At 40.7% G+C, this 19,934-nt stretch overlaps 2 protein-coding genes across 3 annotated transcripts in view; one reads left to right on the top strand and one right to left on the bottom strand.

Moving 5' to 3' along the window:
• Positions 1 to 3,044, top strand: part of LOC101174468 (vesicle-fusing ATPase) — a 35,314-nt gene extending 32,270 nt beyond the window's left edge. For both annotated transcript variants that reach the window (XM_004080639.4, XM_020711939.2), the window contains 3 exons: positions 1,341 to 1,396; positions 1,477 to 1,549; positions 1,885 to 3,044. In XM_004080639.4, the coding sequence (XP_004080687.1) occupies positions 1,341 to 1,396; positions 1,477 to 1,507 (87 nt within the window). In that variant the 3' untranslated portion in view covers positions 1,508 to 1,549; positions 1,885 to 3,044. The remainder of the gene's footprint in view (positions 1 to 1,340; positions 1,397 to 1,476; positions 1,550 to 1,884) is intronic.
• A 3,245-nt stretch (positions 3,045 to 6,289) lies between these two features.
• wnt3 (Wnt family member 3) overlaps positions 6,290 to 19,934 on the bottom strand; it is a 32,115-nt gene continuing 18,470 nt past the window's right edge. Inside the window, exons 2-4 of the mRNA XM_004080638.4 lie at positions 16,962 to 17,203; positions 13,518 to 13,783; positions 6,290 to 8,431 (exon numbers count right to left, since the gene is read on the bottom strand). Coding sequence (XP_004080686.1) covers positions 7,952 to 8,431; positions 13,518 to 13,783; positions 16,962 to 17,203 — 988 coding nt within the window. The 3' untranslated portion in view covers positions 6,290 to 7,951. The remainder of the gene's footprint in view (positions 8,432 to 13,517; positions 13,784 to 16,961; positions 17,204 to 19,934) is intronic.

Below are 19,934 nucleotides of genomic sequence, written 5' to 3'. Positions count from 1 at the left end.
GCATGACTAAAAATATGCACATTTTTGAAAAAAGTTTTGGGGAGAAAAGTCAACCTAGAGTTTGTTTTATCTTGGTTTTTGACATTTTAGTTGATGTTTGACCTCGCAGTCCAAAAGGGCTTGATCATAAATGTTTTTAAATACTTGTAGTTAAGCTTTAAATTCTATTTTCTTTAAAGTAAACTGACATGAATAGTCAAAAAAAGGGAATATTAAATCTGAAATCATGGTAAAATCAGGAACTAATTGACCCTCTTGGCATGCCAGTATTTCACTCTCATGTTGAAGAGCACAACAAATAAAGAATTCTAATAAATTACAGATTTAACATCCCATCTGGGAATATTAGGCAAAAGGGTAACACTAAATCTGAGCCACAAAACGTGAAGGAATTATCTTCATTTGAATCACATCAGTTTTTTATTCAAAACATAAATTTGCCGTTAGTGTGGTCTGAGCTGCAGCAGCCTGTCCCTCCTCTTCGTCAACATCTGGCCCACATTCTTGGCAGGCGACGGAATCACGACGTCGGGCACAAAAATCTGTCATCGAGCAACTGGAGGGAAAACTGCACTGCTCTGCCGATGATTTGTCGAGCAGAGGGATCCAGTGCATGTCGAGCTGAAATCCTGGGAGCTGCAAAGATCCAGCCCTCAGTTGTTCTGGAGGCTGGTTCTGCACCGCCTCTGTCCACATGTTCCGCATCTAAGCCTGGAGAATACCTTCACTGCAGAGCAAAATGCAAAAGGATCATTCATCCAACATGCAGTCAGAACATTGACATGTTCATGAGAGCAGTGCAGCTGCGGAGAGATCACTGAAGGTTCTTGAGTTCAGAACAACCCCCCGGTTGTTTTTTCCAGTAGATATACCCGGCTACTACAGTGACTGCTGCCTGACTGGAGCTCCGTCCTGCAAACATGCAAACTTTTTATGCCAATTTCCCGCAATTCTCCTCTCCCAGCCTGTTCAGGCAAAGTTTTTTTTTTAGCTTTGGTTACATCTCCTTGAAGTCAATTCCCATTTTATCCTGCAGTTAAACCAAAAATGTTTTCTTGAAAGTTTGGTTTTATGTGCCTATGATGCTGCATTTGTGAGATGTTACTGCCTCCTTCTTAAAAGTGTGTAACCGCATTAATGCCCAAACAGCACCCCTCCTTGTCTTATTTTCAAAATTGTCTATCTTTCTCTCACTTATGTGTCACTCAAATCTGTTGTATAAGGTGATCTTACCGTACTCTTCCTCCTCTTCCCTCCTTTTCTCTATGGATTTGTTGTGAAATTGATTTGTGAGTCTCAGAGTGTGTGTTTGCTCTAAATTGTGTTGTGTGTGTTTTCAGATGGATGCTGACAACCGAGTTAGAAAGTTCTTAAGTCTGCTGAAGGAAGAGGGAGGGTGAGTGTCCGGTTTTTCTCACAGCTTAGAGGCCCTAATGTGAAAGAAGGATTTTTTATATCAATGCTTTTTGTTGTTAGACTGAACTCCAATACATTTGGAATTAACTAAACGGAGTGGAGCCACACAGAGAAAAAGAGGCATCCTTCGCTGGTAAGACTCTTTTGAAACTTTTTTACCCATTTCCTTTCCTTGTAATAGAGAACACACTACATTTCCTGTTTTTGTCACCATCTTTTTTCCTCCACATCAGGAGTTTTTAACAATATTATTACTAAATGTCAGTTGCAATATATTGTGTATTAAAAAAATTTGGATGTTAACTTGCTGATGAAGTTCAACTGTTCAGTGCATTCTCCTGACTGTTTATGGCTTCAAAAAGCCCCGAAGCCTCATGCTATAGATGTGGAGTTTCTATAGATAGGTTGACGAGACAGATGCTACCCTGTGGCTTGTCGTCTCACTTTGATTCTTCTCTCCTCAATCAGGAGCAAACCTGAAAGCAGCTGGCAGGAGGAGACGAACAGGAGAAAGCTTCTGTCTTTCTCTGCATCCTGTCTTTCTTCCCGTCCCTAAAGCTCCGAGCGCCTCTGTAGTCCACCTGGGGGGACGTGTCATGTCCCTGGGACTGGAGCCTGTCTAGTGACCTAAAAGCTGTCCTGCAGATGTTTGACTAAATGTCTGCAGTGGAGTCATTGGACCAGACAGTTGCTGATTGGGTCATCTGGGATGGAGACTTCTTGTGGGGGGTGGGGTGGGGTTGGGGGTAATATCCTCAAAGATTAACCTAAAAAGTTTGAGTTTCATTCAGTTGTTTCCTGATCAATTTTGCCTTTTTTCAATATCAATAATTTCCTTCATAAAACATCTTTAGTTCATTAAATCATAAAGTTGTATCTTATAAATTTGCCTTTGCCTAATTGCCTCTGAAACAGAGTGAATCTTTTGAGACGTGTATTTTATTTTGAAAGTTGTTTGATTAGTGGGCTGGCTGGTTTTTGATGCAAGTCTGCTTTATAATAAATCTAAAAAAATGGGTATCTTTTGTTTTTGTTTTTTGATTAAATTTTTATGAAAAGTCGTGGAAATGTTTCAATCTGACAATAAATAACCTGAATAAATATTTATATTGGTTCCACCTATAAACGAGACATGATTATGAATAAATGCAGATGAATTGGACATGAATGTCTCCAGTTTTTATATCACACATTATTGCAGTGTGTTTTGTTCATCTTTTGATTTATTTTATTTTAAGTGTTTCCAGTGGTCTTTTATTAATTATGATGCTGAAATAAAAATAATAAAAAAAAAATAACAGTTTTTTTTTTGAGGACATAGTTTCTGCAGAGCGGCAGCAGCTCATCAGAAATTCACCGCTGAGTTGTGGGTGGGACTACTTAAATGCTCAGTAATCCAATTTTAAGCTTAATAATATTATTAATGGATTGGATTTATATGCGCTTTTCCAGACGCTCAAAGTGCTTACAATGCATTTCCATAAGTCATTCAGAAGTCATTCATATTTGGTGATTGTATGCTACTGATGTAGCTACAGCCCTGGGGCAGACTGACAGTTAATTGTCTTTATATATGTTCTGCATCTGACAAAAATGTCTCAAGAACACAATAAAAACCATCAAAAACAGGATTTTCACCAGAGTGGGTTTTTAAGTGTTTCAAACCTCAGGAACGTTCACAGAAAAAGACCAACATGGGGTGTTCATCAACATGGTGGCAGTGCAGTAGTGAAGCTCTCTCGCGACAGCTCGAACTGGAGATCTGAGGCTCCAAACATGTTTTTAAAAATGAGAATTAAAAAATGTAAAACAACTATTGAAGACATTTTTTTTTTAATATTTGGTTATATTTTTGCATACTTCTAGTCACATTTTAAGAATTGCCTCCTCTTTTACTTTTGATTATCTCCAGCCCACAGGACAGGAAGACTCCTTTGGTCCGGGTACGGTCCAGGCTCTTCAACTTGTTTTCTTTGAACATTTTTTACAAAATCTCTTTGTTACCAGTGAATTATTGTGATTTTTAGTACCCATTTTTTTCTGCAGTAATTCAGTGCAGCTTCAACCTTTAGATGCATCATTACAGTTAAGTATAAACTGTAGTTTACTAGTATTGAATGAGAACTACACTGTTTTAGCTTTAGCTCTTGATAGATGTATTTTCTCAGTTGGCAAAGCTTTTTATCTTTTGCTTGTTGATGTTGAGAATAATTTTGGCTACAAATCTAAAGTTTAATGTATTTCTGTGTTTTTGGCTCTATGACTGTCCACCTGAATACAGTCACATCTCACACACATGGGTAGACCTCATTAGCTCTGGTTTGGACTCACTTCTCCCTTCAGCACTTCTTTTGTTCTCTGTTGCAAAGATTTGAACTTTGTGTTAGAAGCATTCTTCAGATGTTGTGGCTCGTTTTGCGTCCTCATCCTGCAAGTACCCAATTCCACCTCATTCCAAAGACGTTTTGTTGGACTGAGCTTTGGTGACTGTTCAGTTTTGTGGCCTGGTGCATTGTGGCCTCCCACTGGTCATCAAGGGACCGAAGTGCAGCTTTGGTGCAATTTCAATAAGGAAGATCTACCTCATCTTTAGGTACGCTGGGCTGCTGATTTTCCTTCCACACGACTCATCAATTAGTCTTCACTCTCAGCTAAAGAGCTCATTTTCTTCTTATCCAATCAACCAAATTCATTGAAGTTTGTTTATCCACATTCCAGACATTTCACTGGCCCACCTCTGCCTCATTCTCTTCTTTAACCACCATCAGTGTCATAGCTTACAAGTCTCTTCACATGGTCTTAGGTCATCCCAAGCATGCAAGATGTCTCCGGCCCCGAGCCTAACCACCAAAGGCTACTGACTTCATGACGATTCCGGTTACACGGTTTAATCTTTTAATGACGCTTGAAATGATCGGCAACAATCATTTCAACCCATGTTGATGGGCTCAAAAAGTGCAATGAACGATGAATGATGCAGTATCATATCACCACCAGCTTGAATACACCCCCAGAAACCAAGATTTACTTTACCAGCCTAGAGCCAGTGAAGCTTGGCAACAGCAACCTGGAAGTAGTGGAGACCTTTGTGTATCTAGGCAGTGTGGTGAACCAATAGTGAGAAGCGGACATGTAAAATCCCACATTAGAAAGGGGAGGCCACCTTTCATCACCCTAAAGAACATCTGGAGATCCCACCTAGTCACAAACGCCAAGAATCACCTCTTCAACTCAAACTTTAAGTCTCTCCTGCAACATGGAGCTGAAACGTGGAGAACAACAAACACTATCAAAAAGCAATTAATATAATTCTCAATCTAGAAACATTCAGCAACACAGAGGTCTGGCAAAGAACATACCATGCACCGGGGGAAATATGGAAGAAGATGGGGTTGGATTGACCACCCGCTGAGGAAACCACCATCCAGTGTCACCTATCAGGCCTTAACCTGAAATTCCCAGGGAAGAGAAAACGAGGAAGATCAAGGAACACATGGAGATGGGACCTGGAGACTGACGTCAAGCAGACTGGAGTTGGCAAGAATTGACTGTGACAGAAAGCGACGGTTGTAACTAACAAACAGCTTGAACCGAAGCAAGATGGGACGGGACAGTTTTTAAATTCTAATGCCACGGGTGAAATCAAGGCTCACTTTTGACCAGCATCTGGAACTGTATCCGTCATCTTGTGTTTTAGCTGACAGACATGACAGCTCAGTGCATTCATCTGTAGTAGAAGGCCTGCTTCAAGGGCTAGCATGTTTGAACATTTCATCCATCCATCTTCCGCTCATTTGGGACCCGGTTGTGGGGACCAGTCTAAGCAAAGATGCCTAAACTTCCCTCTCCCCGGCCATTTCCTTCAGCTCCTCTGGGGGGACACTGATGCGTTCCCAGACCAGCAGAGAGACGTAGTCTCACCAGCATGTCCTGAGTCTTCCCTGGAGTCTCCACCCATCAGGGCATGCCTGGAATACCCCTGGGATGCGTTCAGGAGGCATTTGGACTAGATGGCTGAGCCACCTCAACTGGCTCCTCTCATTGTGGAGGAGCAGCGGCTCTACTCTAAGCTCTCTCCGTGTGACCAGACATCTCACCGTATCTCTAAGGGAGCGCCCAGCCACCCTTAAGAGGGTGTTTGTAAGATCTTGTTGTGACCCACAGCTTATGACCACAGGTGAGCATTGGAGCGAAGATCGACCAGTAAATTGAGAAATTTTGATATTTTTTATTTAGCTTGTCTTGTATTGTATTTCTTTTGTTTAGTATAAACTTGATTTAAGGAAAGCTGTGAAAACCAACAAATCCCCACTGTCGTAAAGGCTTCAGTTGTAGCGTCATTTTACAGGTTTTCAAGACAAGTTTCAGTGGCAGAGAATAGCTTCTTAGTACAAGAGTCAAATTAAGGCATCGTTCAATTTTCTAAACCTGTGAAACCCACTTCAGGGTCACAGGATTGCTGGAGCCTATCCTATCCTTAGATGGTTCCCCACACCATTACAAGGCAAAACTGAGGCCTTTCTACCCAATTTATGTGCTCTGGTATTGGTATTGTTTTTGCCAGTGATGCAATAGTCTTCAGGTATTATCTCTGGCCTCAAACAGCCTGAACACTCTCCACATATCCAGACATTTTCTCCTTGACAAGACCAACAGTTGCCTTTTCGTGTTCTGAAGGTTTTAAGGACATATTTTAAATTATAATAGAGCTGTTTTAAAGACCAATGGCTGTAAACACATGTAAAAGACCTCACTCCAGAAGAAAAAGGTGCAGCCTTTGCACAAGATTAACCCAAGCACAGCACTTTTTTCCCCTCATATTCCCAGTTTTTGGAGATTTTCTACAGTCACTGATGACACAGTTAGAAGACAGGAGACAAGTTTTGTTCTTCAAATATATATATCTTAGTTCAGTCATACAGATATATACACTGTATAATAAATAATATTTATAAAAACATAACATTTCCGATTATAAAATAAAAAGGGAATTATTCACTTTAAAACATTTGTACAAAACTTTGGATATAGCAGGAAATGTGAATGAGTAGAACAGGAGTTGGGGGGGACGGGGATGGAGGACATTGACATGGAATGGTTGATCCCAGTGGCTTGGCGGGGGTGGGGGTCAGAGCAGAAAGGGACACGTATCCTGATCTGCGCCACAAAGAGGACAGGGTAACTTGTGTTTTTTAAAGATGGAGATAATCACTGGGCGGCGAGTGGGACTGTCAGGACATGTATGGAAACTTCTCATGGTTCCTTCCACCTTCGTGCAGTTTCTCCTTGTCTGTCCATCCAGCCGTTCATTTACCCTTCCCTTTTGCCATGTACATCCCCATCTTCCACTCAAAGTTCCCAAAAGTCCTCAGCTTAATGGTCTCAGACATAAATCTGCAAGAAGAAGTCTGCTCCATTCAACCCTTGAGCCGACATTCATGCCTGAGCTAAGATATCTGGATTCCTTGGCAGTGTGTTCTTCCAGAAACAAGCATTTGTGCTTTGGGGCACACCGACAAGATTCCAAGTTCATAAATTCAACTTCTGAAATACTTGAGTCAAAAAGCAGCCAATCGGAACACTCCATGTCCTCTTATTTTCTTCTTTTTTTTTTCAAAATAAAAGCTTCTGTTTAGAGAGAAGTCTTTGAGGTGAACCTGATGAATCACTGATGGTTAATAAGAAGCATGCTAAAAGCTTAACAGAGGTATGCTGCATAAATAAAACAGCTGTGCCTGATCATACAATGATGGATTTTTGAATGAACAAAGCTGTTGTTGAATACAACTGGAAGTTTCCATTTAGGAAGAATCTGCTACAGCGCTGAGACACCTACAGCTCTCAGTTGCCTGCATAGTGCATACATATACGCATGTTGGATTGTTAGCCAGTGGATGGGGTTACGCCTCCCCCCTCCTGCAAACCTCCAGTCCCAGCCCAATTGTAATAATTCCGATTTGTGGTGCTTTGAGAGTCAAACTGTAGCATTTATCTTCTGGGCTTCCCGGTCCAACAGCAGAGAGGAGCAACGCGGAGGATTTGATCAGTAGTCTAAAGGTGGCCTTTTCAGCGCCTGCCTCTGCTGGCGTTCAGTAGTTAAAAAGTTGTGGTTTGTAATTGTAAGCGTTCAGGATCAAAAAGTGACGAAAAAGAGGTTGGTTTAGTGGGAAAAAGACAAGAAATAGGGCCAGTGAGGTGTTAGTTAGAGGCAAAGGGAGTCTGCTTTACTGCATCAATCTCTTGGGTGAAAAGTTTTACTATGGAGGGGGGGGAAATAAATAAGGACACAAGGATAGGGAGGGGCTGGTGTACTGATGTTGCAGGGTGAGGAACCAGCAGGAATGAGGCACCATGATTGGACTGTTGCTGCTGATGGTTGGGATGCAGATTTGAGGCCAGGGTTGGTCCATTTTTGGAGCAGTTATCCAGCCAGGCCTCAGAGTGAGCTGGTGAACGGGTTACTGGAACAGGTGCAGGAATGAAATGGGGCTGAAGGTCCAGCAGTCCAGTCAGTTTTTCAAAAAGCACAAGCTTTTCATTTGCATGTGTGCACGTCGTAGACGCGCACACACTCCTGACAGCTAACGTAGCAGCACCAGTGGAAAATGCAGTGGCACTTTTCTTTGCGCTTCTCAGTCCGGGTGTTGTGTCCGCGGCCACAGCACAAAAGGTCGCAGCCCTCAATGCCATGCGAGGACACGTTGCAGACCCGGTCTCTAGTCCCAAACGAGCCCGTCTCTGGGTTTGGCTCACAGAAGTTGGGCGAGCCCTCGTAGTAAACAAGGTCACGCTCGGTGGGATGCTTGTAGAAGGCATACTTGACCCTCAGAGTCTCCACCCAGCCACGCGACTCACGGTGCTTCTCCACCACCATCTCTGAGGCGCTGTCGTACTTGTCCTTTAGGTAGTCGCCCAGCATGCGGAAGTCTGGCTGCGCCCACCAACACGTCTTTACCTCGCAGCTTCCTGAAAGGCCGTGACACTTGCAGCGCAGGTGCATGTGATCTAGGATAGTCTAAGAAACAGAGAAGACATGCTTCAGGACACCAAAGACCAGAAAATTTCAATTATTATATCCTTCTTCTAAATAAACTTCAAAGCCTAATGTATTGTAGTAAGATCAAGTGGCACAGATTAAGAAATAAAAAACACTGAGATGCTTCATTATCGTTTGTTCACATTGACATTTCCTGTTATGATGAAAGCTCAAGTAGCAGCGCTTGTCTAAAAGCAATGCCATATTAGGTCAAATTGATCACTGTGGTCAATATGTTAAAGTCTCTTTTTAACCCTATAACAATTTGTATAGCTTTGATGCATGCATTTCTGAGACCCGTATCTCATCGGCACGATTAGATCTTTCCTTCATAAGCCCCATTGGAAAAAATTCAGTCCATATTTTTTTGGAAGGGCTTTGTTCTGCTCATTTCAAAATGACTGCATCACTGAAATCTCAAAAACACTTTTGACGGGAAAAGTTTTGCCGATTTTCAAAACTTTATGGTAAGAATAATCCCTCTATTGGTATAAATCTTTTTAAATGAGTAATTGTTAAATTAAAACACATTTTAGAATTGTTTCGGATGGAAACTGTTACAAAACAGTTTCTGAACATTGTCACCAATTTCTTTACATTTTCAGATTTTCTGATTAAAAGTTGGCACATAGTGACATACACATAAGTATTTAGTCAGCCACTAATTGTGCATGTTCTACAACCTAAAAAAATGAGAGAGGCCTGTAATTTTACTCATAGGCAAACCTCAACTATGAAAGACAAAATGGGAAAATAAATCCATTAAATCCCATTGTCTGATTTAAAAAAATGTATTTGTAAATTATGGTGGAATTTAAGTTTTTGGTCAGTAACAAAAGTTTAACTCAATACTTTGTTATATACCTTTGTTGGCAATGACAGCAGTCAAACGTTTTCTGTAAATCTTAACCAGGTTTTCACAAACTGTTGCTGGTATTTTGGGCCATTCCTCCATGCAGATCTCCTCTAGAGCAGTGATGTTTTGATTTCATCTGACCATGGAACAAGTGATCATGAAAGGCACCTGACTTGACCTTGGTGTTCTGGAGAAGCTGCAGCTCCTGAAACTGCAGCACTCTATCACGAATCCAGCAGATTAGGGCCTTTTAAATCCAATAGATTAAATCTGAGAGGATATGAAAGTGAGACCCAGGTCAACAAAAGAAAAGAGTTCCCACCACTCAGGTATGTGCGTTTTTGCTTTCAATTTGGACCAATTTGGTGTGAATATCAACCATTGATTTTATATGAAAACTGGACTGAGTGACCCCTCACTCCACACATTCCAAAAAGGAAGTACCTGTTAGTTCCAAGAAGCCAAAATTCCATAGACTTCTATACAGAAATAAACAGCTATTACTCAGTTATTATACCATGGTCCAAGTGAATACTTGATTCTGATTGGCTGCAGGGTGCGGATTAAAAAGTGATATACTGCAGTGATATACCACACCTAAAAAGAAATTTCTTTCTCACGTCCCAAATGTTCTACATCACTGTGCTGGCCTAAACGCCAATTGGTATTCCAATTAACATTTCAAAACATTAAATAAAATGAAATAAACATAGGTTGAAATACCTTTTTCCACAGTGTATCACAACAGCAGTAGAGACAGTAGAAAGACGAGTGATTTTATAGTTTACTTTAACCTGTTCGGTTATTTTGATCATCTTGAAGACTGCGATGCAGCAGAAGAGGAAGAGGGAAAAGAATCCAAGGAGGAAATAAGACACGGGGAGGAATTAAACTATTTAGACTTTGTTTCTTTGAAACAAACTTATACTTCATCCTCTGGAAAAAAACAAAAGGTAAGAGGAGACCATTAATCATGATAATCAGCATATTGCTTCCCTTTGACGATGCTGTCAAAGCTGTTACCATGACAGAGCGTCGGCCATTATCCCTTACTTATATTTGTCAGCGTAGCCATTTTTGCTCTGCTACCCTTTTTAACACGATAATCCCAGTTATTTAAGTTATAAACTGACCAATCAGATTCCTCAATAAAACAAGGTAGTCTTACATCAAAAGTTGGAAACGTTTGATTGACAGACTTCATTTTATTGGAGCTGGAAGTGATTTTTTTAATGGGCGACGTCACACTCGGCCCACTTATCATATAAAATTTCTATTCCCTTGCTGTTGTAACAAACACCACGTGCTTACTTGGTGAATTTTAGGATCAAAATGTTCCAAATAGCCAAATTACCCAAGGCAAAAAGTATATAATAATTGTTTCTACTTGAAAAACAAATCTTTCACATTCATGAATGAGATTGAATATTTTTATATTAAAGTCCTTTTTTATTTTATTTTTCTGTCTTACTACTTTGTCAGTGATGTCAGCGCTGTAACCACTACAAATGTGACATTTACATCACTCTCAGTTATTCAGACCAACAAAACCACTAAAGACTCTCAGAACAGTCCAGATCAAACACTATGAGATGTCTGTTCAGAAGTGCAGCTGTGGAGAATTTCCTCTGAAGTCTCTGAGCGTACTCCCTCTGGGCATGTAGTCTTTTGATTGTTTTAACGTAGCAGCTAAATTTAGCAGCCAAATTTCCCCTAGCCGAGGAGGGAAGCAGGTGGCTGCATGCTTTTTTTTTTCCTTTGTTTGGTGGGGTAGTAGTGACATCACAATGTGAGCTTGTCATGCCATGAACTCCCAGACACCTCAGGGCTAAATGAAGGAGTGTGAGAAGGCCAGGTGGATGCATCTGACAGGACCACCGACCACTCGACTGCTGTGGTGTCTGACTGCTCCGCCGGCATGCATCAAAGGAGCATCTTGCTGCCGTGTGGTCCCTCTGTTTGCCCCTCAGCAAACCGGGTGAGGGTCCTTTATCTCCTTAAGAGCAACAGCTCACTGTGATGTTTTAAGTCAGAGTTGATTCCACTGTTTTTTTTCCCTCAGCTCACCCAATAGTTCTTTGACTGATGGGGAATTTCTCATTGGGATGCAAAGCATGAAAATCAAGGTGTGGTGCAGGCTGCTGTTTAGATGAGTAATTAACTAGTCATTCATTTTCAAGTGGATGACTAAAAATATGAGGACACGTTGAATTCCAGCGACGATTGGATAACAAAAAAAAATTTCTGTGATGAATCAGCTAAACGTAGCAAGAAATGTTTATTTCTTTAGTTTTTACATGAGATTCCAAATCTGTCCCATGTCCATCAACTCTAAAATTGTAATTTCTGCATTATTTCTCATCTTAAAGGTTTCTACTTTACAAAAGAATCTGTTTGGATGAGTGTGTTCACAGGCACTTAAGTTTTATATCAACATTTTAGTAAGAATAAATCAAGCTTGAAATTCAAGTAAGCTTCTTAAAACAAGAATAAACTGAAAGAAACAAAACATGCCAGGATTTTCCAGTTAATTATCTATTTAGCGCCGGCTTTTGTAGACCGTAGTCTCTTGTTATAAACATTCAAGATTTCCATCGCATCTGAAATATGTTGGATTTCACACCATAGGAATGTAAAAGGTTTTAAAGTTATCTTTTTCATCTTCATTTACTTTGCTGGAGTCCTATCAGGACCAAGGTGGAATGTTAACAATCTCACAGTTACAAACCTCTTATAATATTGTGCAGCAGAATAGTTGACAAATAACAGTATATTTCTTCACTTCATTCCCATAAGCCAATTAACCCTTAATAGTAGATTTTCTTGAAAAAAAATTGTTTCTGAGAAAGCTACCTAGTCCAACCTATGCTGATGTTTACTTATATTTAACTATTTTGTGTTCAAATAGTGACATAAATCAGCAAACGGTGAATAAAATTCAAAATAGTAAGGTGTAATTTACAGATTTGTCTTTCATTCAACTAAACTTTTATCTGTTTTACCACAAATAATTGTTACCACCTACACTCTTGAGCATGATGGAGGAAATATTATTTGTATATTTACTGTATAGGTCTACTATATTTTCCGCATTAGCCTACACACACACTTGAAAGCCAGGTTTTTTTCTCGAAAAACAACAACAAGTGTGCCTTGTAATCTGCAGCACCTTATATATGGATTCATTCTGGTTGTTCTCACTGATGTTGAAACGATTTTTTAGGAGTTATCTGCCAAAATTTCCGTCTGTTTTTTGTTTTGTTTTTACAAATTCCTAAAAAGTTTAGATTTATTGTGAACATGCTAATAAAGGTAATAAGGAGTGGTGTCGGACTGTGTATTTCTTATGTGTAACTAACAAGGTAGGAGTTAACAGTCAGTTACGTTTGCTTTAGTGACATCAGTCTGTTTTTTGTGTGTTGCAAACAAGGTTTGGAGTTGAAGGTATTGTGAATATGCTAAATAGGCTGACGCTTCTAACATGGCTAATTTGTTACAAACAAGTTCTAGAGATACTGTGATTACAGTAAATGAATGATGGATGGATTTTTCTCTGACTCTTTTGTCTCACTTAATGCACTTTGAAAATAGCTCATTCATTGCCCTGTAATCCGTTGCACCCTATAGTGCAGAAAATACAGTATATATATTTTGGTTTTAAGATATCCCAGACCTATTAAAACCATAAGCAAGAAAGATTCACCCAACTTTCATATTGCACTTCTAAATGCAGGTCAAAATGCCCAAACATGATCATTACAACACCTGCTAGTCCTTTGCGCACAAGACATTTCCCAGTTTTTATGGATTGTTTTTTTTTTTTTATTCCTGCGAAGGCTTTTTTTCCCCAACTTTTTTTTATAAAACTTTCCTGTTTAGTTTGATGTTTCATCTGATTTCACCCCAGTATCACATTTACTGCTTGCTTTAAATGGGTTTTTGTAACAAGTCAATAATCCAGAGCACAGCTGCCATTCAACATCAAAAGGGGATAAAAAGAAAAGGAAGCATCAAAGTGCTGCATCAGTCTGTCAATCCTGAGGCAAGAGCCTGCAAACTTCTATACAGGTGTGGAAGCTGCTAATGGCTGTTTTTCAAACTGATTGTTCTTTTTACACCCCCAACTTCATTTACAGACCTGGTTGGGATAGAAATGACATTTTCTTGGTAAACTTTTCTTGATAAACTTGGCGTGTCTGCTGTATTTACCGTTCGGCCAGCCTCGTTGTTGTGCCGGTTCATGGCAGACCGAGCATCTGGACGGTTCTCTCTGGCATCTGCAAACTCCCTGGACACCAGCACTCCAAACTCTGCATCTTCACTGCAGCCTCCCCACTTCCAGCCTTCACCTGGAGGCCCCTTGTGATGGGAGTCGCAGCCACACATGGTGGAGGTGCCCTCAGCGCAGGAGCGCGTCACTGCAAACGCAACGCCTGCAGAGGCTATGGCGTGGACAAACGCTGACTCTCTGGTCGCTGTGAGACAGAGGAAACATCGACAGAATAACCTTCCCTGTTATTGACATCCAGACAGATTCAATGAAAGGTTTGCCTCCAGGCAACAATCCTTTAACACTGTATTTTGTCTTTAAAAAAACACATCTATGCAGGCATTTGCTTATGGACAAAAACAAGAAAAACACAAGCCAGCTCTCCCTTCTCTTTATTGATCAAAATGGATCTGCTGATGATCAGAAATGAGGAAGAATCTCCTCATGGCATCAGCTATTGTGAGGGTGTCAGTCGGACCTAAAGCGCAGCGGGATTTCGGCGACGTGCTGTCATCCCTGTGGGGTGCTTCTCTGCATCTGGATACTGTTTCAGGAATGTTGTCGTGCACACACACACATACACAAACACATACGCACAATCTGTGCTTAGAGCCTGAGGCCCTATGGTGAAACAATGTGTTAGCCAGTGTCTTTCACACACTGAGGGATGGAATTACGACTTCTTTGAAGGTAACAGCTTATTATGTAACCGGACTCCAATGGCACACTTACTGTAGCGCACTCATAGTGTCTGTAGACACACACACACACCTGAACATGAATGAAGATCCAGTTTTGTTGAACACAACTGTGGGATAAATTCACACAACGAAAATGAATGATTTTGCAAGAGACTTTAAGAGCCAAACAGATTTTAGCCCAAACAACAAGAAAGTTTACAAATGTTCAGCTGGAGGGTTGCCATGTCTTACTGTCAATTATTTAACTGCAAACAATATATCATTTATCTTCTAAACCCGTTTTGTCCCTTTCAGGGTCACAGGGCTGCCAGAGCCTATCTTGGCCACTTGTGGGCGAAGGCAGGGGACAACCTGGACAGGTCGCCAGTCTGTCGCAGGGCCACAATCACACACCCATTCACACTCACATTCACACCTAGGGACCATTTAGAGTAATCAATGAACCTATTAAGCATGTTTTTGGACGGTGGGAGGAAGCCGGAGTCCCTGGAGAAAACCCACGCATGCACGGGGAGAACATGCTAACTCCACACAGAAAGGTCCCCCATTGGTGGACTGTTTTCATATCCCCCAGCTGGGACTTGAACCAGGGGCCTTCTTGCCGTGAGGCAAGAGGGCTAACCACTGCACCACAGAGCAGCAAAAACTACATAGATTTAAAAAAAACTTTCAAAACCAAAGTATTTAATTCAGATTTGAAACAACATATGTGGGTAAACAGATTCTGCATTTTAAAAGGTGAAAGACCGAGGTCATGTTAGTATGCAAAGCTGAGATGTAAATGGTAAAAAATAGATCTATTTAAAAAAATGGTTCTTAAAGACTTTTTTTAGTAAGTAAAGTAAGTGTGCAGAGTTTAAGAATAGAAAACATCGAAAATTACTAACAAATTAAAGCCAAAATACTGTATGTACATCTTACATGTACATTTCTAAACAGAGACAAAAAAAGATGCATAAATCAGTATCATTAAAACTTAAATAACACGTAAACCTAACCAATGAAACCAACTACTGTGCAAAATCATAAAACAAATGTTTTAAGAAATGCAAAAACGTGATTCATATCATTTTATGAATTGCATTTTACTCTTTTTCATCTAATGTAAATTTAGAAAGGGTCTTAGGAGAAATTCTAAAAGGTGTTTCATTCAGTTAAAGGAATGAAACCCTTATAAAAACATTTTTTAAACTTCCTATATCATAATCCTATATTATTATTATAAAAGCGCAGGAGTGCATGTACACATATATCCTTATATCTCTGCTAATATTCCAATGAAACTGATGTTTTTTGCATCAATTTGTGGAAGCTAATTGTTTTAAAGTAGTATTATTATTATTTTTTAATTTATTGCTGCATCCCATCACATGCCACACACAACCGTCAGGTTGGGCGTCTCTTCTGCTGTGACCATCCCAGTTCGTTTCATCCAAACTGCTCCTGTGAGCCCAAGGCCATTGGAGCTCTGGTTGTTTGCCAGACTAGTGCTGCTCCTGCTACCTGCTGAGCCCATCAATCCGTCTTTGTTTCCCTTGTGTCACACTGTATTATCCCCACAAAGGACCCAGCGACTCACAGCCTCACTCTGCCCAAAGCTGGTATTCCCAGAAATCCCCCTCCTCTCTCTGCGTCCCTCTCCACCAACAAACGGAGCTAAAATCCCATACACCACCACCCACTCCAGGACCTCAGTGCCCCGTTTCCTCCAACAGCACCACCATGGTCGACACACACGCAGGGGCTGGTGGTTGATATCTCTGCCGTCCTTAACTGGAGGCTTCCCATTTATCACTTCTAAAGTGACACGCTCTCTTTCCTCCCCTCCTTCACTTCCCCATCCCAAAGGGCTCACCCGGACTAAGTTGGGATGGATCCCCTTTCAGTCTGTTTTCATGACAGAGTCAAAAGGGCGTGTGAATGGGGTGTCCGTGGGAGCTGGACCGTGTGAGGCACAGGCTGGTCTTCATGCACAGTAGGGGTTGAGTGGAGCCCCCCAGCTCTTTTCTATTGCCTGTAATCTCATTTGGCCTCCCCTATCCTTTTTTATTTGACTGAGGAGCTTGCACTGGTCACACTGCCCATTTCTGCCCGGATTCCTTCCCCTCTGACACAGGCTAATTCGTTTTCACTCTGCAGCCTCGGCCACTGCATAGAAAGCCCTACCTTTGTGATTTGGGCCTGCAAGGCCTTGAGCAGGACACCTGAGTGAGACTATCTCTCATTGGGGGGAGCTCTGAGGATGAAACACCTGACTGATTCTGACAGAACTGGGGTTTTCTGTATGTCCCTCATCCTCATCTGTGAAAACTTGATCTCTAAGAAAGGTGCTCTGCAGAAATTCAGCAGGAGAAGCTGGATGGAGGTGGAGCTACAAAGCAATGCTCGTACCTGCACTTGTTTCTCGCTTCTGCCAGGAAAGGTGTCTATTATTATAATTGCTCCAGTTAGTCAGCCAAAGCTCAGAGAGCAGCATTGTGACGCCCGAGGCAGGAAACCATCAAACACCGTCTTTAGTAGCAGCTTGCAGTTTTCTTGGCCGTCCCACCCACTTTTTTATGGATGGACATCTCTTCAAACTGATTGTTTGAATCTCTTTAGAACATTTGTCATACTCTAACCTAAAGATAGGTTGGAATTCCAAGAAAATGTACGTAAATATGGGTCAAAAGCTACAGGTACCTTTGTCCAGCACGGGACCAAAAATGGCCAAGTTGTCCTTGATGGTGGTACAATTCCATCTGCGGCCTCTGAACTGGTGCTGGCATTCCTGGATTCCCAGTTTGACCCCCTCAGCCACGCTTGGCATGATCTCAATGTAGTTGCGGCAGAAACGTAACTGCTTGGGCACCAGCCCTGGAATTGAACCACACAGGATGGGTTGGGAGCCCAACGATGAGTACTGCTGCCCCAAGGCCAGGGACCTGTGTCACAGAGAAAGATGGAAACAATTTCTTTAGTTGATATCATGTTTGGTGTCACAACAAGTAAAATGATCTGCTTATTTGGTTATAATACACTTTGACCAATCTTCAATTAACTTCTCTTTGATTATTGGTGACAAAACTTTGAATGCTGAAAATCAGCTCTCAGCAAATGTTGATTCCCTTTAACAATGTAAGTGGTTCAGTCTCTGCTGTGCGCTTTCAGTGTCATTATTTTAGGACAAAAGAGAGCACAAGACAACTTTTTAAGTTTTTTTTTGTAATTACTAAAGTTTTTCAATATTAACCATTTTTTCACAACAAACCTTGTTTTTTCTTTCAAGTGAGAAAAACCTAAATGGCGTCTGAAACTTTCCTGATGTTGGTGAACCTGAGTTTGTCCTGTTCATTATCTCCAGAGGCTGGATAATATATACCCCTCTGTATGGCACATGCTGGTTATAGAACCCATGCAGAAATGCAGACTATCATGTTGCTTGACTTTTTAAACAACTCTGCTTAGCCTAAGGTCTCTTTTTTCACACAGAAGCAAGTTTCGAGAGGGGAGAACATGACACAGCATAAAGTCTTATGAAGTTGCAGAACAATTGTCCTTAAGTTGAAGTGCCATCACATGTAATTCAAGCTCTGAGATTTGATAGGCTAAATTTAAATCAATGAAAAAAAATCAAATTGTTTTGTCCAATGTGATTTCTTCATTACTTTTAGAGTTTTTATTTGTGCCTAATATTTGTATTTTATTACTTTATAGGCATATTTGTTACTGTACTTTCCTTTTATGCAAGTTATAATATACAGTAAACCCTTGTTTTTCGCGGGGGTTACGTTCCAGAAAGAACCCGTGAGGCAAAATCCGTGAAGTAGAAACCTCTATTTTTTTTAACAATTATTATACAATTAAATACTCTATTATACATTGAAAAGAAAGAACAAACCGTTTTACAGGCTCAAGCACTTGTTTCACAAATCGAAGTACTTTAAAAACGTTTTTTTTTTTTTCAACAAATAACTTCTGTACTGTACTGTCAAATAATAATTTGAATCATCAATGTGAACAGAAGGCTTCAAATCGCGGAGATAAGCCCCGCCCACCGCGACCCGAGAGTAATTGAATTAAACGGGAGAAAATTTAAAATGATCATGAAAAAAATACAAAGTACAAACGGACAAATAGTGGCTGAGGTGTATTTCAATGCTCTTCAGTCTGAGAAGCTGCAGTGTTTTCTCCTTCTCAAGCCCGCGGTGCAGCTGTGTGTGTTTGTTCGGGAGAAGAACATAGTGATTGACAGTTGGTGTTGCTCTTTTTCTATGGGTTTTAGAGAAACTTGAAATTGCAAGATGATTTGCATGTACGTAATTTGGAAAGCTGATTTACGTCATGTACATATTAAACTGCAACGTTATTGACGCGCAGGTCGAGAAGTGGAGTGACTTTTTAGCCAATCAGAATGCAGAACACAATGCACGATGCAAATCCGTGAAGTAGCGAAACCGTGAAAAGTAAACCGCGTTATAGCAAGGGATCACTGTACATAAATTGTGCTTGCCAGGTCACTTCTGTGAAACTAATCTCAACGAATTTCATTTGATAATCTTCAAATGCTATAAGTGTGGGGCTTGCCCCACAGTCCTTCGTAACCCTTGTACTATCCTAGGCACTTTGATGTTGGGAGTGGGGTCATCTAGACCCAATAGACAGTGCGCTGAGTATGGAGAGAAATTAGACTCAGTCGGATTTGTGCGTGCGTAATTCTTGATTTGTGCGTAAATTAGGATTTGTGTATGCATATTCTTGCTTTGAGCGTGCGTAAATTAGGATTTGTGCATAAATTTGGATTTGTGCGTGATTTGTTACTCACATAATACGTTTTAAGTATAAGTTAAAAAAATATAAAATGAAAAATATACAAAATGTTATTTACGTATGCACAAATTAAGATTACAACAGCTTGAAACTACTTACACACACACATCTTTGAAAAACACGCATGAATCCCTTGTTACGCACACACGAAGCCAAAGTTACGCACGGATCTACCGTGAGACTGTTTTCACGTCTCACAAATTCGTCTGTGAGTGCTGCGTTTAAATACCAGTGGAATGCTTGGTCATTAGACTTTTCCTATCAGCCTTCCCTTCTAAACGTATTTCCTTCAGTGGGTGTAGCAGGGCTTAAAAAAACTTTAAAGGAAAATAAAAATTATTATCTGAGAATATGACGTTCACTTTTAAACGCTAATATATATATTAAAAGTATATTATTCTCCGAGACACCGAATTGATACAAAATGCGTAATAGGAACGACCAGTAGGGGGCACTGTTTTTTTTTCTTCCGGAAAAATCAAAGGCAGTCAGACTGAGAGTCACGGGAAGAATGGCGGCCCATCTCGGTGGTCAGCGCCCCGAAGTAAGTAGCCTCTATGTTCAACACTAACATCTACTGTCTTCATGTATTGATTGAGTCATTGTCTGGATACGTTTAGAAGGGAAGGCTGATAGGAAAAGTCAAATGACCGAGCATTCCACTGGTATTTAAACGCAGCACTCACAGACGAATTTGTGAGAAGTGAAAACAGTCTCACGGTAGATCCGTGCGTAACTTTGGCTTCGTGTGTGTGTAACAAGGGATTCGTGCGTGTTTTTTAAAGATGTGTGTGTGTAAGTAGTTTCAAGCTGTTGTAATATTAATTTGTGCATACGTAAATTGCA

This window comes from Oryzias latipes, chromosome 19, assembly GCF_002234675.1.
Source record: "Oryzias latipes chromosome 19, ASM223467v1".
NCBI classification, from domain to species: domain Eukaryota; kingdom Metazoa; phylum Chordata; class Actinopteri; order Beloniformes; family Adrianichthyidae; genus Oryzias; species Oryzias latipes.
The sequence above is the reverse complement of the archived record's forward strand: the minus strand, read 5'-3'. Positions and strand labels throughout refer to the sequence as shown.